General features: G+C 41.9%; 2 protein-coding genes across 4 annotated transcripts in view; one reads left to right on the top strand and one right to left on the bottom strand.

Moving 5' to 3' along the window:
* The first annotated feature begins 2,083 nt into the window (after positions 1-2,083).
* Positions 2,084-9,361, top strand: LOC114441206 (uncharacterized). The gene is made up of 11 exons (XM_028414009.1): positions 2,084-2,093; positions 2,206-2,979; positions 3,611-3,751; positions 3,847-3,936; positions 4,042-4,131; positions 4,530-4,619; positions 4,759-4,818; positions 4,926-5,024; positions 7,773-7,829; positions 7,915-7,965; positions 8,038-9,361. The coding sequence occupies exons 1-11, from the start codon at positions 2,084-2,086 to the stop codon at positions 9,072-9,074; spliced, it is 2,499 nt and encodes an 832-aa protein (XP_028269810.1). The 3' UTR covers positions 9,075-9,361.
* A 626-nt stretch (positions 9,362-9,987) lies between these two features.
* The window catches only part of LOC114441312 (potassium channel subfamily T member 1-like), a 51,353-nt gene continuing 40,493 nt past the window's right edge, over positions 9,988-20,847 (bottom strand). For 2 of the 3 annotated variants that reach the window (XM_028414168.1, XM_028414169.1), the window contains 10 exons: positions 19,937-20,071; positions 19,746-19,857; positions 19,278-19,379; positions 19,112-19,195; positions 18,893-19,021; positions 18,527-18,547; positions 18,053-18,353; positions 14,512-14,523; positions 13,957-14,041; positions 9,988-13,203 (listed from right to left, as the gene is read on the bottom strand). In XM_028414168.1, coding sequence (XP_028269969.1) covers positions 13,083-13,203; positions 13,957-14,041; positions 14,512-14,523; positions 18,053-18,353; positions 18,527-18,547; positions 18,893-19,021; positions 19,112-19,195; positions 19,278-19,379; positions 19,746-19,857; positions 19,937-20,071 — 1,102 coding nt within the window. In that variant the 3' untranslated portion in view covers positions 9,988-13,082. The remainder of the gene's footprint in view (positions 13,204-13,956; positions 14,042-14,511; positions 14,524-18,052; positions 18,354-18,526; positions 18,548-18,892; positions 19,022-19,111; positions 19,196-19,277; positions 19,380-19,745; positions 19,858-19,936; positions 20,072-20,847) is intronic. The other variant, XM_028414170.1, reaches the window with a different exon arrangement.

Here is a 20,847-nt window from a genome sequence, read left to right as displayed (position 1 = left end):
GCCTGTTCCATCTTTTAACCGTGGAAGCGGCGCGCTCTTATTGTGAAAGGGTGCACTAGCGCTGCTCTGTAAACCTGTTGGAATGACAGTATTTGATATATTCACAGAGAAGGGTGGGGGGGGGTGGGGGGGAGGGGTGGGTGTCTTCCTCTGTGTGTGGACTGGGTGGTGTGGGGGGGGGGTGACTGTGGTTCAGTTATGTACCAACATTAAAGAACATTCCTCCAAGGTGTTGACAAACGCTGCCACATGGTCTCTCTTCTCTTCATCTTTTCAAAAAGTGCTTTTTATCGTTAAGAAACCGTTCGTCGGCCTCGAGAACAAGTGTTTTTGCACGAGCACTTTACTTTCTGTGTGTTTAATGGGCATAAGAAACTAAATACGATAAATCACTGCTGTTGTTCGCTCAGAAAACCAAACACTAAGATTTTAAAGCAGAGGGGCCTCCACGGATCTGATACTACTGCTGTCTCCAAAAGAATACTTGATCTCTCATTTTGCTGCATTTTGGGAGTTTTCTGTGTGTGTGTGCCTGTGGGTGGGCTGGGGGAGTGGTAGATCTTTAACTGTAAGAGTGTATTTTTATGTTAACTAAAAGATTGTATTGGCATTTGGTCACCGTTTTTTTTTTTTTTTGTTACACTATTCTACTTTTCATCCTTGTTGATTTGGATCCCATGCCATCTATTTATTTTAAAATGCAAGCACTGAATAAATTTTCAAGTGAATAAAAGTCACATTTCTTCATTTCTAATTTTTCTCATGGTTTCATTTGTCCATTTGTAAGACTCATGGTTTGTTTTGGACACTTTGGCACAACACATCATCTCATTGGGATTGTCACACTTTTGTCACACTTGTTTTTTGTTTTGTTTCTTTCTCTCTTTTTTTAAATGTTCTTTCTGTGTACCGGGTTAAATCGGCAAAGTTTCTAATTGAAACCGTCTCCAGGCCTCCCCTGGCGCAAACCGCCCTCACACACTCCATCGGCCACCTGGAACAGCGGCCCTGTATCCATGGCAAACTGCAGTCTGCTATAGTAACTGTGTTTCTGTTTCACACCTGGATGTTCAGGTGATCACACGACCATCAAACGTCCACACAGCCTTCACCATGAAGGGTAAGTTTGCTCCTTTCTGGCTCACGTTTGCACGTAGAAAATGATGAAACTCACCTGATTTCTCTGCATCCTCACAGGTGTGGCGGCTCTTGTGCTGCTGCTGCTGGCGAATGTGCGATTTACTTCCTGTTCGTGTTACAGAGTGGGCAACACTCTTCTCTGCTGGAAGTTCCCGTCTTGTGAGTTTTTTAATGACAAACTTTGATTAAAGTCAGTTAACTAGTTGTTAACATGGATAAGGTTTAGATACAACTCAGGGATTTAAATGCTATCTAGGTATTTAGATATTTATTATATATTTCAATTTATCTTTGATTTCTATTTGTAACAAAAAATGAATTTCCCCTCAGGGAAAAAAATAATTCACTAATCAGGCAGATCGGTGATCTCATCCAGCACAGCACTGAAAAGTCTGGAATTTAATTTTAGTCTCCGGATCAGAAAAAAAGATTCCAGACTCTTACAACTGTTGTGTTTTCTAAAATATAAAATACTGCATTGCTTCTGTGCATCTTGTGTAGCTTCATGACACTTTGACCCAGGCGCTGCACAATATGTTGACTTTTGATGACGTGTGCATGAGGATACTGCTGAGCATGTAACCATGGACTTTGGCCTGCTTATAGCTACATGATGTGCACATAAATATGTGGATAGATACCCAGCAGATGTATTTACTGGGAAGATCATTTCTTTTGGCTTTTTTTTCTTTTTTTGTGGCTACAAACATGTAAACGTTATCATCTAAATCCTCATTAAATGCTCTAAATCTGCAAAAATTAGTCAATGAATGGAAGTTTGGAACGATTAGTCCTGAAACAGGAACATTTTCTACTTGTTTATCCACAAAATGTCAGAATACAACAGCTGATAAGTCATGGACAATCAATCAATAATGCAAACAGTCATCTAGTTAGCTGCAGCATGATGATAAGCTGCTCATAGTGTCCTTATGTGCACTATATGGGCAAAGGTATGTGGACAGTCAGGTGACATATCTCTCTGCTGATGTCCATTTATTTTTTAAATTCCTTTTTGTCTTTGTCAGCTCATGTTGTATTCTGTGAGTTTTTTTTTCCACTCAGATTTCCAGCCTGGTTGTTCGAAACTGGTCATAACTCAGCCGGATGTCGGGCAGATCAACTCCACCATGTTACACAGCGACAACCTCGCCTCCGTCATCAGTCTGTCCATCAGCGGCGTCGGTGTGACAGAAATCGGTGAATCCGCCTTCAGCTCCTTGCGTAACCTCAGGTATCTGAGTTTGGAGGAGAACATGCTGTCACACATCAGCCCTGGCTGGTTTGCAGAGCCTGCAGTCCTCCGTGAGTTTAACCTCACAGGGAACCACATAGAAGTTGTGAGTGAGTCCATGTTCAAAGGACTGGGGAACCTGACCCACCTCAGGCTGAGCAGAAACAGAATCCAGACCGTTCATCCGAACAGCTTCAGCTCCCAGACGGCGCTGGCTGAGCTGGACTTGTCTGAGAACAGCATGACTCAAGTCTCACCGCAGGTCTTCAGGACTCTCAGGTCTACTAGGATCAGACTGGATGGGAACCCCTGGGACTGCTCGTGTGATGCTGCAGACTCTGTCGCTGCTATCAGAGGTTTGTATGTAAATCAGGATGATTTTTACGGAACAATTAGAAACCTGAAGCAGCTCCTGTCCTCAGATCTACAGAGCAGATCTCTGCTGCAGAGAGCGACGAACGTGACCTGCAAGACTCCCACAAACCTGATGGGTCAAAGTGTGTGGAACGTGCCGGCGTGCCCGACGTCTCCTCCGCCTGGAACAGCATCCCCAAGCGACCGTCCTGAGACCACGGATGCACCGTCAATAGCATCTTTCTCCACTGGTATGTTGTGCCTCTGCTTTTGCTCTGACAGTAGTGCAGACACACAATATGGCTCACAGGCCCTAAGGCGCCCCCTTCTGTTGTCCACGGGCACTACAAAACAGAACAAGCAACCTAAACTGAATAGTAAAGAAGAGCCGGGTCAAGCTCCACTTTCCTGATAGATAATGTTTGTTCATTTAGTTAAACGCCACCTGAACTGGACACAGATGCTCTGATTGTAGAGAGGACAGAGATGTAAAGAGTAAATGATGGTAGATAAGGTTAACTGTATTATTTATTGCCAAAAAAAACAACAGTGGACCTTTGCTGTCAATATGGAAGTGGCCTTTGCCAAATAAATAAAAAATATATTAAATTTTAGTGTCCACTCCTGCAGCAGTGTCTTTGATTAATCAACAGAAAAGAGAAACTTTTTTTTAGTTGAAATCCACACGTTAGAATACAGATATACAGAAAATATCAGAATCCATAATAAACTGATAATAAAAGATACACAGGGAATACACGGATTAAATTACGGCCAGTAATCTAATATACAGACATCTGGTTGAGAGGTGTCCATGACGATGCTTTGAGTTTGTGTCTTACATAGACTGATGGTTCTGAGTATCTCTGTTGTTCCCTGCAGCTAAACCTGTGAAGTTCACTACAACACAACTAACACCAAAGACTCACACCTCAGTCCAACCCAGACCCACTGATACAGGAACGCTCTCTGCATCCTCATTCCGCCCCACTGATGCCCCGAGAACCATCTCTGCATCCACCGGTACGTCTGCTGCAGCTTCTTCTTGTTGTTGTTAGTTGAAATTATACAAAATGTTTTGTTTATTACATACATTATGGTGTTATCGTTCCATGCAGCAAAAGTTGTGACATCCCCTCCATCACAACTTACAACAAAGACTGAACCCTCCAAACCCCCTGATACAGGAACCGTCTCTGCATCCACTGGTACGTCTGCTGCAGCTTCTTCTTGTTGTTGTTAGTTGAAATTATACAAAATATTTAGTTTATTACATACATTGTGGTGTTTATTATATGTGTCGTTCCCTGCAGCAAAAGTTGTGACATCCCCTCCATCACAACTTACAACAAAGACTGAACCCTCCAATCCCCCTGATACAGGAACGTTCTCTGCATCCACTGGTACGTCTGCTGCAGCTTCTTCTTGCCTTTAGTTGAAATGATACAAAATGTTTTGTCTATTACATATATTATGGTGTTTAATATCTGTGTCATTCCCTGCAGCAAGAAGTGCAGGTATATGTACAGATATACAGAAAATATCAGAATACATAAACTGATAATAAAAGATACACAGGGAATACACAGATTAAATTACAGCTAATAATCTGTGGCAATGTGTGACTATATGTAATGTAGATTATGTGCAGTGCAGGTAAATCTGTTCAACTAGTGCAAATGTATTTCAAGAGAGTTCAGGTAAATATACAGACATCTGGTTGAGAGGTGTCCATGACGATGCTTTGAGTTTGTGTCTTACATAAACTGATGGTTCTCAGTATCTCTGTTGTTCCCTGCAGCTAAACATGTGAAGTTCACTACAACACAACTAACACCAAAGACTGAACCCTCCAAACCCCCTGATACAGGAACGGTCTCTGCATCCACTGGTACGTCTGCTGCAGCTTCTTCTTGTCTTTTCATTAGTTTAATTTACACAAAATATTTTGTATATTACATACATTATGGTATTTAGTAGCTCTGTTGTGCCATGCTCAAAAGTCGTGGCATCTTTGTCACAACCAACAGGAAAGGCTGAAACATCAGACCGACCCACTGATGCTCCGAGAACCGTCTCTGCATCCACTGGTACGTCTGCTGCATCTTCTTCTTGCCTTTTTGTTAGTTGAACTTATACAAAATGTTTTGTCTATTACATACATTACGGTGTTAAGTATCTCGGTCATTCCCTGCAGCAAAAGTTGTAACATCCCCTCCATCACAACTTACAACAAAGACTGAACCCTCCAACCCCACTGATGCTCACACTGGTAACTGTGCCTCTTCTCTTCACAGTAAGTCCAAGTTTCTTTCTTGTCTTCTGTCCTCCTTAAATGGTCAGACTTTTTTTCTGGCAACCTGCTGTATATAGAGTAGACAGTGGGAGTCCTCTGGGTCCTCTAGGTGGCTGTTTGTTTTCAGGGACATCTGTAGGTTTGATATATTTTCTGCACCATAACACTCCCAATCTCAATTACGGGGTCTATTTCTGTACTTAACCCATACATAAGCCACACCGTAAGGTGCATGCTAAAACATACAGTCTACCAAAATAAAAAAAGGTAATTAAAGCGAAACTGGGATTTTTTATAGTGAATTTTTAGGAGATTTTCTGTAACAATAATACAGTGAAATATCTGCTGCAGCTTTTATGGATTTTTTATTGTGAATTTTTAATAATGCAAAATTTCTCAAAATTTCTGAAAAATTCAGAATTTGGTGCCAATTCAACCTTTCATTTCACCATAATTCTGCAGTATTTTTTTCATTAACTGAAATATCTGTGAAATATCTACTACAGGTACTGCAGCTTTATGGATTTGTTTAAAAATTCGGATTTTAATAATAATAATAATAATGCATTGGTCTTATATTGCGCTTTTCTGCTCTGTTGGGCAGGCACTCAAAGCGCTTACATTGAGATGCATTATTCTTTCACACCACATTCACACAGTGGCAGTGGTAAGCTACCAGCTCCCCAGGGGAAGACTGACAGAGACGTGGCTGCCAAGGTGTGCCTACGGCCTCTCCGACCACCGCCGATCATTCATACGCATTCATACACCAGTGAGTGCACTGGAGGCAATGCGGGTAAAGTGCCTTGCCCAAGGACACACAACAATGACTAGGGAGGAGCTGGGGTCGAACCGCCGACCTTCCGGTTATTGGACAACCCTGCTCTACCACTGAGCCACTGCTGCCCACTTTTAGTGCCAATTAGACCTTTCATTTTGCCATAATTCTGCAGTTTTATTTTCATGAAACTCACTGTGGTGATAGAGAAGACCGTCTGTAACAATAATACAGTGAAATAGCTGCTGAAGCTTTATTGGATTTTTTATTGTGAATTTTATAAAATGCAAAAGTTCTCAAAGATGTCTGAAAAATTTGGATTTTAGTGCCAATTCGACCTTCCATTTCTCAATAATTCTGCAGTATTTCTTTCATGAAACTCACTGTGGTGATAGAGAAGACCTTCTGTAACAAAAATACTGTGAAATATCTGCTCAAGCCTAAATTAATTTTTATTGTAAAAATGCAACATTTCTCAAAAATTCTGAATTTAGTGCCAATTTGACCTTCCATTTCTCCATAATTCTTACAGAAGGTCTCCTATTACCACAGTGAGTTTCATGAAAAAATACTGCAGAATTATGGAGAAATTGAAGGTTGAATTGGCACTAAAATCCAAATTTTTCCGAAATTTTGAGAAATTGTGTATTTTTTAAAAATTTACTATAGAAAATCCATAAAAGCTTCAGCAGATATTTAACTGTATTATTGTTACAGAATTTTTCAGAAATTTTTGAAATATTCTGCATTTTTAACCATTCACAATAAAAAAATCCATTAAAGCTTCAGCAGATATTTCACTGCATTATTGTTACAGAAGGTCTTTTCTATCACCACAGTGAGTTGCATGAAAAAATACTGCAGAATTATGGAGAAATGGAAGGTCGAATTGGTATTAAAATCCAAATTTTTGAGAAATTCTACATTTATAAAAATTCACAATAAAAAAAATCCACTAAAGCTTCAGCAGTTATGTCACTGCATTATTGTTACAGAAGGTCTTTTCTATCACCACACTGAGTTTCATGAAAAAGTACTGCAGAATTATGGAGAAATGAAAGGTCGAATTGGCACTAAAATCCAAATTTTTCAGAAATTTTCATTGTGTATTTTTTAAAAATGTACTATAAAAAAAATCCATAAAAGCTTCAGCAGATATTTAACTATTATTGTTACAGACTTTTTCAGAAATGTTAGAGAAATTGTGCATTTTTAAAAATTCTCAATATAAAATACATTAAAGCATTTTTAAAAATTCACAATAAAAAAAATCCATTAAAGCTTCAGCAGATATTTCACTGCATTATTGTTACAGAAGGGCTTTTCTATCGCCACAGTGAGTTTCATAAAAAAATACTGCAGAATTATGGAGAAATGGAAGGTCGAATTGTCACTAAAATCCAAATTTTTCAGAAATTTTGAGAAATTGTGTATTTTAAAAAAAAATTACTATACAAAATCCATAAAAGCTTCAGCAGATATTTCACTGTATTGTTACAGAATTTTTCAGAAATTTTTTAAAAATTCTGCTTTTTTAAAAATTCACAATAAAAAAATCCATTAAAGCTTCAGCATATATTTCACTGCATTATTGTTACAGGACTCCCCTATCACCTCAGCGAGTTTCATGAAAAAATACTGCAGAATTATGGAGAACTGGAAGGTCGAATTTTCAATAAAATCCGCATTTTTCAGAAATTCTTGAGAAATTCTGCATGCCTAAGAAATTTTGTATTTTTTTCACTATAATTCACTATACAAATATAAAATATATTTACTGTACTATAAAGCAAAATTTCTCAAAAATTTGGATTTTAGTGCAGTCCATACATAACCCCAGTTAAAACCTACACACACACCCCTATGAGTCATTGCCATAGCAACATATACAAGTCATATTGCTCTTTCCTCGAAAGTATTTATATTAATATTAACATATATCATGTTGTTTCCACCTTCATCGGGTACAGACACCTCTGTCCACCCAAACCCAACCAACATGCCCGTTACAGCCTCAGAACCTCCAGGTGAGACGGGTGCGTATAATTCGTCTCACCTTCTGTTTAAAATCTAACGCCTGAATACACATCTGCTTGGTGTCTGTTCTTCTAGAAACATCATCACAGCCGCCAAACATTTTCTGCACCCTCATCGCTGTCATCGGTACGTTTAGTTTCAGTTTGACTTCAAGATGTTTTTTATTTTAAATAAAACGTGCCTTCTACTCCTCTGCAGCCGTCCTCTCTGTGCTGCTCTCTGTCATGTGTTTCCTAGTGATGCTGCGCAGAAGGAAACGCAACAACAAGGCGGTGACGCCTGGACGTCCCAAAGAAGAGAAGAAGAAGCTGGAAGAAGATGGAGATCCAGGACCCTCAGAGGAGAGAGACCCGGAGGAGGCCTGGAGGAGATCCTTCACTGGAGGCAGAGCGAAGTCTGCAGACGCTGTAATCCTCAGGTTGCCTTTTTGTACCTCTGTGAGAGATCAGGTGACTTTACAGACCGAGACTGAGAGCCCGACTGCAGGGAAGCAGAGAGAGGTGGACGAAACTGAGGTAGCAGCCAGAAGTCTCACCACGGAGAGGGACGAGCAGCCAGCAGACCATCTGTGTCCTCCCTTCAGCACAGACACAGTTCCCTATCTGAGCATTGGCACCAACCGTCCTGATGAAGACTCCACTGAGGGCCACAGAGTGCAGAGAGGAAGGGCGATGATGGGCAGGATCTCCTCCTGGCCTTCGACTGCAGTCCAGTGGCAGGCAAGATGTAAAGAGAAAGAGGAAGGAGAAGGTGAGGGATTCAGTGTTTGGGCCCAAAATGAGAAGGTCTTGGTGGAGGGGAGGAAGATCGGAAACAACATGGAGCCTCTTCCTCCTCCCACTGGCTCTGCTGCAGGCAGGAAGGACAATGATAGCTCACAGATTCAGTCCTTAAAGCCAAATGAGGCGGCCTCCTCTTTCAGCACAGACGAGCAGCTAAAGAAGGCAGAGAGCACAGAGAGGCAGACCCCGAAGCTGAATCCAAAGCAAGACCTGAAAGAAAAACCCCCACAGAGGCGCAGCAACAAGGCAGAAAAGAGAAGGCAGCCTCAGAGAGCAGTGACCAGCAGACAGAAGGCCGCCACCGGCTCAAAGGCGCCCTCTGGTGGTGCCTCTCCAGATGGCGAGACGCTGCTGTCCGGCAATGAGAACCTGCTGCACGAAGTTGTCCAGAACAACGGGCGCTGGACCAGAGAGAGGTGGAGGCAGACCCACGTCAAGAAGCAGCATCATTAGGACAGAGGTACGAAGATCAGAGAGGCAACGTTTTACCTGTATTTGTAGCTGCAGAGAGAATGATTGTCAGGAGATTTATGATTTGATTGATAATAACGTTGACATCACATTTACTGTGCACTGAGGTAATCCCACAAAAAACAATCCCAAACAGAGGCAGATGAAAAGCCTAATCCTGACACCACCAAAATCACAGATTCTTCAGTTATTTTTATCATGCTGGGTTCAGGGTTAATTAAAGTTAAATATTCTGAAATATTACAAAAAATGTAAGACATATTTATGTAGTAGGCTACGGTACTTGAAAATCATTGATTGGTTAATTTCAGTCTTTTTGGCCAAAAAATGAGAGGTTAACCAGTCCCAGCTCCCAGACTTCTAAATCTATGTTAAATTGCAGGCTTGCAAGAGACAAATAAAACAAACATCTTTAAATTCGATTTCAGGGCTTCTTGTATTTTATATTAAAATTTTTTTTTTTTTTTTTTTTTAAATGCAATGTAAACCATTGACTCTCTAAAAATGTATTAAACGGTCCCTGTAACTGAGAAAAAAAATAATACACAACTCTTAGGGGGATTATAGAGGGCTTCTACTTTTATATGAAATATAATATTTGTATTAAAAAACTTTCTTCATTTTTCTACATTTTACCTACAGCTATAACATTTGGTAAGCTAATGTAAGCTTCTACAGGAAGCCCGCCATCTTGAATCACCTGTCAGATTATGTGATTTCTAAAAATGTGAAATATCTGGAATGAAAGCAATTTCCCCCTGGGATCAATAAAGTATTTCTGATTCTGAGATTTTGGTGCCATTGTTGCCACTTCCCGTTTCTGTGGTTCTCCACTGTGTGATTTCTAAAAATGTGAAATATCAAACCTGAAATGAAAACCTCAGGTCTCAGTGAGTAGATCTGGCTGCATGCAGCATTTATTTGCTCATATTTTGTATGTGGAGAAGAACACTTCTCATAAGAAATAGTACAAAAATGAATCTTTTTTTTTGTTAAATGAAAAACATAAAGTGGAGGTAAACTTAATACACCTACAGGACATGCATGTTTCCATTCATTATAAATACACAGTATCAAATAATGGCTCCAACTTGCAAGCAGTTGACTATGGCTATGGATTTTCTCTAACCTGCTAAATGTACAAAACGGATCGTTCTTGGCAAGCTTGGATATCAAAACATGCTTTTTAGTGTTAACATGCCCCTTCGTGGTGTTATAGGTACAGACAGAGGAGGGAGAGATCATCCAGGTGTGGTTTAAAGACGCTGATTGTGTCCTCCTGCCGTGTAAACACCCTTCTGATGGGGCCAAAGAGCAACAGTACGTTTCAGAGGGCACCATAAAACATGAACAAAAACACAATCTACCCCTGTGACACAAAAAGTGAGGTCTGCTAGGTGAACCAAACCAACAAATGCTTGATAAGTTACTGCATGTGTGACCGTTTTGTAGGAATGGGTGAATACAGTCCGCCTCGGATTGAGATTAAAGGGTCATGCTGTTATGCTCTAAACATCCCCGCAGAGATTAGTGCAAAAATAGTCCTCCTCTCCATCACTTTTCATCACACCAAAAACATAGGAGAATAAACCAGCAAACGTATATAAAGTCACAAATCAGATGTCCAGAATAAATACTGTCACATACACAAAGTGTAGGCTGTACAGTCCAAGAAGGAGAAACAAAGAGAGAGAGAGAGAAAGCACTTCAATTTCAGCTTGTTCCAAAATAAACTTGGAAATACATTACAGGGTAGAAACAGACTTGACTGTGTCCATCAATGTGCAAAACTATTCTGCTACCAGTCAACTCCTTCAGAGTTCTGAAACCGGAAGATCACAAATATTTACCATCGAAATGAGTTCAAGTAAAGGAATAAAAACACCAGAGCCTGACCGTGTAATGATTAATACCAGTCACATTGAGAGGGTTAGCTTAGCACAAACGTTTCAAACAGCTAGACTACCAGTACTGATTAACACCGCTGCTGTTAGCTCGGTGCTAAACTAAGCTAATCACCTGTGCTGCAGTCTCATTTATGAAAGTGGTGTTGGGCTTAGTTTAGCATGATGTGAACTAAGCGGAAAAATAAAACTAGTTTCTATTTAAATGATAATCAGAGGTAAAAGTCCTGCCCCATCTAGTGCAGACTAATGTGACTATTTTAAAAAAAATATGTGCAGTGGTCAGCAGTGAGAGACAAATATGTTGTTTGAATTACTAATAATCTACGGGCTGCAGTCGCCTCAAAGAAACAAGGTTCCTGGTTCGAACCTGCCGGCCAGCTGGGGTCTTCTGGTGCCTGCATCATCCCACCAAAGACATATTAGGCTAACTGGGGACACTAAAGGGTCGAGGGTGTACCCTGTCTCTCCCCCACTGACAGCTGGGATCGGCTAGGATAGCATAAAGCAGGTTGAGATTGAAATTATCGCTGCACCCTCCTGTGGTCATGTGAATGTAGTGCATGTTGTCTGGATGCTAAACTTGCTAGCTGTAGAGCGCTGGTCTACTTTCAGCATGCTCAAACTCGTTGAATCTGAGGTAAACCGTGATAAGGGGACCGCCATATTGTTGAAGAGAAATCTTATTACACTGAGCAGTTTAATACAAAACTTAAGGTTAGGGATGTCCCGATCCGATCATAGTTCGGAAATCGGGCCGATTACGTTTCAGACTCGATCAGAATCGGACGTCACCTCCCGATCAGGACTATTAGGGCTGTCAATGTTAGGATCTGCGGCAATGCGTTTCGTGCAGTTTGTGGAAGTATTACCCACGCAAAGTGGCGGTTGACATGGTAAGCGCTCGCGGACGCATACAGGCACACACACACACACACAGTTTTGCACAATTAATTTCAGTAACATTTACATCCCCAGTGACAGCGCAGAAGTGCAGGACATCACAGCAAGATAGCACGACAGTATAGAATCGGGACTCGGTATCGGCTGATACTCAAGATCAAATGACTCGGACTCAGACTCGGGGGCAAAAAACCTGATCGGGACATCCTTACTTAAGGTACTTTAAACTGACAATACGTCTAATTTACAGCACATATCAAACAGGATCCTAAAATGATTTAGCGGCTTCTCTCTGTTGACCAATGTACAGTATTTTTCCCGTAGTAAGTGCCTTACCGGGGCGGGACTGGGTGCTTATTAACCCGTTAAAACTTTAAGGGTTTCCTTTCTGCAGCTGCAGATGTTTCGGTCAGGTCTCTGAAGTCAAAGCAGAATGGCACATAATGTACAAATAACTTAACAATATTTACAAAGTAATAGAGTAAACATAATGGCACGTACAGTAGAGCAGACTCATACTGGGACACACTGAAATAAATTATTAATATTCACCACAACAAAGGTCAGAGAAAGTAATGCTAACATGGCTGATCGATGCCACCACAGCGTGTGTATTCACAGATGGCAGTTTGTGCCTGTCTAAAATAAATTAAATCACAAATTAAGAAAAGTTGTGCATGTCACCGTAAATGCTTCAACAGGAAGGAATTATAGAAAATGTGATAAAGATGTGGAGGAGGGTGTAGTTGCCCAACGTTTCAGCTCTGTGTAGGTTTAGGTAGGAGCAGGCGTTGGCCTGAGTCATGGCACGAGGGAAACCACCTGACTTAATGTGTGGAGTGGAAAGAGCACAAACCTCCTGCTGCACTGTCAGTCCGACCTCAGTCCTTTGGTTTTCAGGCCGTGTGTTTTGTCAGGTTGTGTTAATTCTGCGGGTGAAGTGGGGGAAGTCGGGGGTCCAGGCACTCTTCATGCATCCTCCTGTAGCAGCTCAGTGGGAAACAGCAGGGTCGTCATCTTTTGGCATGTTTCTGCTCTGAGAGACACATAATGCACATTCACTGTGATCAGCTGTTCTTAGCCCGTGACGAGCCCTCTGTGTGTGTGAGAGATGAGCGAGCCCCACCCGTCACCGGGTGGAGCTTACAGGTTAAGGGTCAGGGTGTTGAGGACTTGGAGAGTTTCAGAGGTGAGTCTCGTCTCTCGTCTCTGTGCCAAAGTCCTGCTGGTTCTTGCTGCCGCGGGCCTGCCCCACCTGTGAGTCCTCGGGCATGTGTGCCAGTGGGTCAGGCCGGATAATGTACCTGTAAAGACAAAATCAACATCAGCTGGAGAACTTTCAGTGCTAATTCTTGTTGGTAGGGACACCTGTGGCTGTTCACTGAACTGCAGCTCTGTCGCTGTATCTCAGTTGAAGTTGAAGGATTTTTCTGCAGGAGCCATTTTGACCCCATCTTAGAGGCTTTGACTCTGACCTGCCTAAACTCCTGGTTCATCCAAGTACAGGCAAATAGGTAGAGTTAAACTTTTACTTGATGACAAATATTGAACATTATACAGCTGCATTTAAAATAATCTCTATAAATAAAGTCTATGCTGAGACACCCAGTGGCAGGGGAAGTAATTTTAAACCTAACCCTAACCCTAATTTTTAAACCTAACCTTAATTTCAGCCCTAACCCTACTTTTAACTCTGACCCTAATTTAGGGAATTAGAGTTAGGATTATGGTTGAAGTTAGGGTCTAATTCTGCCCCAGCTAATTATTATGTTTAATCAGCAATCCCTAAAAAAAGTTAGCCAGCTCAGCAGCCAGAATAAACCTGGATCAATTAAATGCCTCAGGGTGTATTGTGCATGAAATATGAAGAGATGATTTAATGAAAAGATATATTCTTCCTGCTTCTTCTTTACACAGAGAATATTGCAAGATTGCGTTGCAACAGTTTTAAAAACAGAGTAAATGGTATTTGCACATGCTCAAGGGAAATTTGTTGTTGGCAAACACATCTGATAATTTAAAAAAAAAGAGAAGAAAAAAAAGGAAACAGTGCTTACACGATGTCGTTGAGCTCCAGCATGGTGTCAGGAGGAGGATTGATGAGGACGTAGGACAGTGTGTTCTGGTGGTCGTTCATCTCGTCTGTAGGAAAAAAAGGAGACGGAGGAGACCTTCAGAGCAGGTCTGGGGCCCTCCCTCGTCCTCCTCCATTATACAGTACATCAGCCAGGTAATGAGCCCTCTAACCACTGAAAATATGACTCTCCTCTGTTTTTAAGCTTTCAGCCAGGACAAAGGCAAAATGACCCTCGTAAAGGACGAGACAAAGTCTCAGATCGAGTCTGTTAATTACAGAGGGAGGACCGTTAGTGCTTATTAAATTAGTATTTATAACTAGAATCCTGATATATGAACAAAAGAGTTGTAACAAAATTTTAATTAAAATGTCAATTAAGAATCAATTAGAGGAAACTTCTGATTTCCCAGACGAGTCCTGTTACTGTGTGTGTGTGTGTGATGTGTGTCTATGTGTATATGAGCGGTTTCTACTTGCGTTGTGTGGTGGACGGAGGAAGGGAAAGGAGGGCTTGTGTGTCTCCATGACAACCCACCTGCTTGTGGCCCTTTATAAAGCCAGGCGGGGTGGAAGAGAGAGAAGGGCTAACTGTTACTGACAGGGCACTTTGTGGAACAAGGGGAGGCCAGCATGCTGCCTGCTGACTGAAACAGCACCCCCATGCCTGCGAGCATGCAGTCAGCGTCCGCGGCAACACAACAGAATCATCTCATTCCTTTTTTTTCTGTCTTAAAACGCCTGGCACATTCCACACTGGACCAACAAGGCTGGTGAGGCGGCAGGTTGCCATGCCAACGGACGACACTCAGCCACATCACCCGCAACTCCCACAACTCCCACAACAACCCCACCCTTTTCCCCAAAAGTGACACGTGACACAGACAAACAAAGAGGACATGCTCCAGCATCCATCAGACTGGACCATACGCAGAGCGACTCAAACCAAACAGAGTGAAGCAGAACGCATTGGGAGTGTGAGAGTGGAAGAGGATTACCTGATCATCCGTTCAATAACATCTAATCCTCACATACTGTGACTGTAGACTATGGAGTGCATTAAAAAATAGAGGACACCATGGCCACAGACTGCTGATTCTTATTGTTTTGGCTCTGTAGTCCAGTGCAGTGACAGACAAACCTTCTGTCAAACTTTATTTCTGTCATCCATCAACACATTTGTTTTGTCCAGTATAAGGTCACAGGGAGGCTCGAGCCTGTCCCCGCTGTTAATGGATATATAACTGGGCTGCTTCTATCAATCAGTGTTCATGAGTCAAAGTCACCACAGGGTGGCAGGCACTGGAGTTTTACCCACTAATCAACATTTTGTCATCCATGTTAAGCTAGACCCCGCTGTTTTTAAACATGGAGACTAATTCTCCCATATTTAAGGCCTACAGTGAGAGATGAATGGGGACAAAAATGACTTGTGTCAACACGTGTCAATAAAATGACACAGTGAACTCATAACTACAGACAACAAACTCCTATCTGTACGCTAAAACTTACAGGAAGAGAAATCCTACAGTAAAGTACATTTTTCTTAATACACATGCAGACCACTACAGACTGACAGGAGTTAGGCTACAGAGATGTTGCTTTTACTGGTATCATTGCACAGAGATAAGTGCAAGATGATGCACTTTTAGTGGACAAAGGCTCCTTGTACATTCACTGAAGTTATCAGTAATCGTGTCTAAAGGAAGAGGTTTAAGATACTGGTCCTTTAGACCACCAAAGGTTTTGAAGGAAAAACAACAAAACGAAAGATTTTTAAAGGATGTCAAATTCAATGTGCTGGAGCACAGAGCCATGAGTAACAAATCAAACCAAACCGACTACAATCTCTTTTGGCCTGTAGGTTTAGTGGTCATGGTATAGAGTCAGTGGTGCGCTGACATGGAAATAATAATAATTAAAAATAAAAGAAAAAAAAGTGCCACCCCCTTCTCTGAGTTCATTTTCCACATCATATATTAAATGTATACAGTTCTACATCTGACCTTCCATCCACAGACATAATGCATTCCGCTCCACTCCTTTAAGCCATACTCTGACGCCCTGCAGTACTCTAGCCATTTGGGACGTCACCTCACGGGAGCACAATGCAGAAAAGACCAGAGAGGAAAAGAGAGAGAGAGAGAGACAGAGACAGAGAGAGACTGGCTGCAGATCTACCACTCACTCCAGCAGGACACACACACACACAAACACACACACTCATGCAGTAAAGTTGCAGTACTGTGATCAACCAGCTAACCTGACAGCCTGGTCCCCTCTGTATACGGGTGCTCTGAAATGTCCTGCAACTCTGAGCAACGGTATTCACTGTTAATGTCCTAATGTGTTCATTCATAACTAGAGATTCACAGATAATGCAAATCTTTAAAAGTATTTTTTTTTTCTGTGGACTATTCTTTACTGGATGCTGGCGAAAGGACAAAAAAAATAATCCTTTCTTTACCACAAGAAGGACGTAACCACTCACAAGTTGTAAAAGGACTTATAAACAGCACACGAGTTACCTTGCAAATATCCTAGATTTACTCGATTCATGACATCGCTCGCAGTGAGATTAGAAACATCCTCTACAAGCCGAAAGGAGGGATGGGGGGGTAGGGAGACAGAAGAGTCAGAGAAAGAAGGAGGAAAAAACAGGAAAAAAATAAAAACATCAGGCAGGCAGCGAATGCATTTGCAAATTTGAAAAGTGTGAGAGCGATGCAACCAAGCCATGCATCAGTGAGTGCACAGAATCAATTCCAAATCACATGTTATGATCCTGCTGAGGCAATCCTCACTGACATTCAAGGTTCTTAAGATCCTCAGGATTGCTCCCTGAAACGTATTTAATTGACACATTTAACAACACATCTGGACTGTGATTCTGCTTTTGAAGCATAAAGCTGGGAGAAGACAAGTGAGCAGCTGAGAATGCAGGCGTCAGATCAAATGCATTAGAGACAAGGTTTAGTGCTCTTGCATTTCCATGCATGACATGTTCACATCCACATGTTGGTACAGATGACCATGACTGTGTGGTGGTGGGGGTGGTGGTGGTGGTGACGTGTGTGCAGAATGAAACATGGAGGAAGGAGTTTGATGAGTGTGAAACTGATGTGAGGAGGAAATGAGGTTTTCCGAATATATGATGATGCAGTGTGATGTTAACGATTGGTACTATTGAGACTCACAGCACTACATTGTAAAAGGGGATGAGATGAGATAACATGAGTGGGGTGCACAGATTGGAGTGTTAAATATACTAAAAATAATTTAACTGGTTGAGTAATGCCTCAGTGAGCAAAGCAAAAGAATCGCCTCAGCTAGGGCTCTCTGAAGGGTCCCTTTGGCCCTTTTTGTGTTGATACATGAGACCTAATTAGAGCTGATGAAGAACAGAGTGACCCATGATTATGCTTTCTAAAAGCAGACTGGAGTTCAGAGAAAATGGGCAGATAGCAGCTATGATTGATCTTACACTACTTGTACCTAATTGTCACTTTTTTAGGGTCCTTGAATGCATCATCTAACTTAAAACTGTGATCATTCAGCAAAAACACTTTACTTATACATGTCTAATTTAAATTTGCTAAAAAAAAAATAAACCATCTGCACAAATGAGATTCGGTAAAAAACAAAAAATTTTGCACTCCTTAACACAACTAAAAACCATTGTTTATCTCCTTTGTGACCAGCAGTCACATGACAAAAATTCATCAAGTTTTTGGAGTATCTGCAGGCTTTCTTTTTTAAAACTATTGCAGTTTAACTGATTTATATTTTTTAGTAAAACCAACAAAAAGCTGTTAAACTGCACAAATGCATGTTTACATAGTCTCTACTTCTTTGTCAGAGTTGCAAGCCTTGCCGTCAGTGTTCACTCACTGAGTATACTCAACCAACATCATTATTTCTACTCCAAAGATTCCCTTTAAAAACTTCATTTCAGACACATTGTGACTAAATAACATGTACTCATGATTAAATTAGCTGTTGTGTTATTTAGAATTTGTATGATTGCTATAAAATACAAAAGTATCCAGAAGAATCACACCATCTGTGGTTTAACTCACCGTATCCCACGGTCGGCAGGCCGAGGTGCTTCATGCGGTTCTTCACCAGCTCGGACAGCTCCTGGCGCTCAGAGCGCCGGTACAGGTTGAGCCTCTGCTGCGAGATGCGCTCTGCTCTGCTGGACGGTTTGGCGTTCTTCCTGCTCAGCCGCCGCGCCCACTGCATGCTCTTCTTTCTAAGCAGCGGGTGCTCCGACTGGTCGCTGGTGGTGGAGTTCCTGTGGGCCGTCTTCTCCTTCCAGGACTCTCCTCCGCGATCACGATGCTCCTCGCCCTGCTGCATGTTGATGGACATCTGAGACTGGGAGAGGACAAGTAAATGTTGAAGAAATTTTCAACTGTGTGACCTGACAAGCTTTGAATTTCTTCTTTTATGGAAGCATTATATGCACAATAAATGAATGAAAAAATACCAGTAAGGTATTTTTTTAAAGCACAATGAAAAGAAATAAACCTTAAACAGTGGGGTCTTACCTGTTGGTAACTGTCCTTGCACTGAAAGGACAAACAGACATCCAAACAAAAAGAGATGCCATAAAAGGTGGGGGCAAACTAAATTATTTAAAGCATCAAAATCAGCTTGTAAAATAGTAAACATGGATTTACTATTTTTTTTATTATAGGCAGCAGCAAAATAACCATAGCCAGCGATGGTAGGTGACTGCAACAGGCTTTCTGCATTAGTCACATTATCTGGCAGCTGAAAATATGAATTTCCCAGAACCTGCTTGGCACGAATTTGCAAAAAAAGGAAGAAGAAACGTAGAGATTCAAACAAAAAAGGCAAAGCAAGGACTAAAATGAGAGTAAACCAAACCCAAAAATGTGAAGTGAACTTGCCTCTGAGGTTGAGAACATGTGTGACTCGGTGCGATAGATCCCTATGGGGATCTCTGCACTGGATGAACACAGTTTCTGAAAGAGTCTGCCATAAGTCCTGATCCACAGGTCCTCCTCTGTAATCTTCATCTGAGGACAAGATAAATGACAATGACGTTTCTGCACATCACACACACACTCATTTTCATTATCTTAGCATGTATAAGCATGAATACATACAACACACAGGTACCCAGAGCCAGGCGTGGTGTCCAGGCCGAGGAGAAGCCTTGCAATAGCTATCATGTAGTCCTTCACAAACGACTGTCAAAGCAGAGAGAGAGAGTTGCATTAAATAAGCACAGCTACATCAACCTGAGGCACAAGTGTGAGCCCAGCCTCCCACCTGGTACAACAGTGTATCCAGCATGCTGATACTGAACACCCGGCCAGCAGCAAATGGCAGCCGGAACATAAAGGCCAGGTTGGAGCCCTTATCACGCTCGATCTGCAAAAAAAAGAAGCCAAAAACAGATTCAGGAAACAGAACGTGTGTTCTTCAGTGTGTTTACTAAACTATTGGATCTCTGCTCTCCAGAGTTTGTGTTTGACTATTGCACACAAAGCTATTACTGCCCTGTAGCTAAGAGAAATGGTTTAGGAACAAAGACAATCATAGCACATAAATACCTTTCCAGACGTTAATAACAAGATATAGATTAATCATGTAAATGTAGGAATCTTACAGAGAGAGAAACAAACAAATCATGTAGCCACAAAAAGTTTGTATGCTAAAAACGTTACTGCTACAGCAGATTCATTCTCTAGGATCCAACTTGACTTAAAAAAAAAAAAACATGGCTGCATTACAGACCTTCTCCAGCCTGGAAAGTGCGAGCGAGTAGCAGTCCTTGGCTCTGAACTGCATGAACCTCATGTTGGATGGGTGTGTGAGCTCAGTGATGATGCTGAGACTGGGGAACAACCTGAGCGAGGGACAATAAAAAAGACAGTTCCAGCTGTGTAAAGAACAGTTCTGCATATTCAAAGCCACGTGTGAGCTACCTGAACATAGTCTGGACGTTGACGATGGTCTTGGCGTCGGCCATGTAGTCTTCCTCAGCACTCATAGTGCTCTCCTTGTCCACCACCACCAGATTGTCGGCGTAGATTATACCACACTGGAGCAGGTTGTCCAAGCTACAGAATAACAGTGTTTATCAGAGCATGTAACTTCTGAAGAAAAGGTTTTTATGGTTTTGTCAGTAAAAGCTTGTTTTTGTTTAGTGTCTCACTCTTATATACGGCCTATGGTCCGACTACGGGAGAACATCTGTGTATTTTGCGGCCATTCGAAGTCGAAAAATGGAAAACGGACATTGACTCTTTACCCAGTTTTTATTTTAATATCAGAAAACGAGAAATGGCAATAAGGATAATGGTGCCATTTTTCATTCCTGGGTCCTTTCCTAGGTCCTTTTCAAATGACGTATGATGAAGGTAAGTGGATGAGGGCCACCCTGGACCTCAGAGTCCCGAACTACTACTTAATACAAATTCAGGATGCTGACACACGCCTCTCTGCTGCGCCAGTGAGAGGGACTCAGTGATGGGTGGCCTCACTTTGCCTAGATCCTCTCTGAGATGGACATCAACGGGGGGTGAGGGTCTCTGTGGACTGCTCCCTGGCTCTGCGCCTAGTAGAGGAGCCCAGGGTTTCTGACCCAGGGTGCCGCCATGGGAACGGATTCGGCCAGGAAGGTGAGCTCTACAGATGCCTCTCTCACAGGCTGGGGTGCCACACACAAAGGGAGGACAGTGACCGGGAAGTGGGGCCCTCATATGTGCTTCACCCACATAAACTGTCTGGAGCTGATCACTGTCCATTTGGCTCTGAAACATTTCTTCCCCTGGCTGCGGGGACACAACGTCCTAGTGAGGACAGACATCTCCACCGTGGCGTCTTTAAGCCCCAT

This window comes from Parambassis ranga, chromosome 9 (assembly GCF_900634625.1).
Source record: "Parambassis ranga chromosome 9, fParRan2.1, whole genome shotgun sequence".
Classification (NCBI taxonomy): Eukaryota; Metazoa; Chordata; class Actinopteri; family Ambassidae; genus Parambassis; species Parambassis ranga.
Note: the sequence above shows the minus strand (reverse complement) of the source record. Positions and strands in the feature narration are given on the sequence as shown.

Bases quoted from the DNA above. Each gene is read 5' to 3' on its own strand.
- LOC114441206 (XM_028414009.1), top strand. The intron at 3,752-3,846 runs GTACGTCTGCTG...CGTTCCATGCAG, and splicing joins AACCATCTCTGCATCCACCG to CAAAAGTTGTGACATCCCCT. The intron at 4,132-4,529 runs GTACGTCTGCTG...TGTTCCCTGCAG, and splicing joins AACGTTCTCTGCATCCACTG to CTAAACATGTGAAGTTCACT.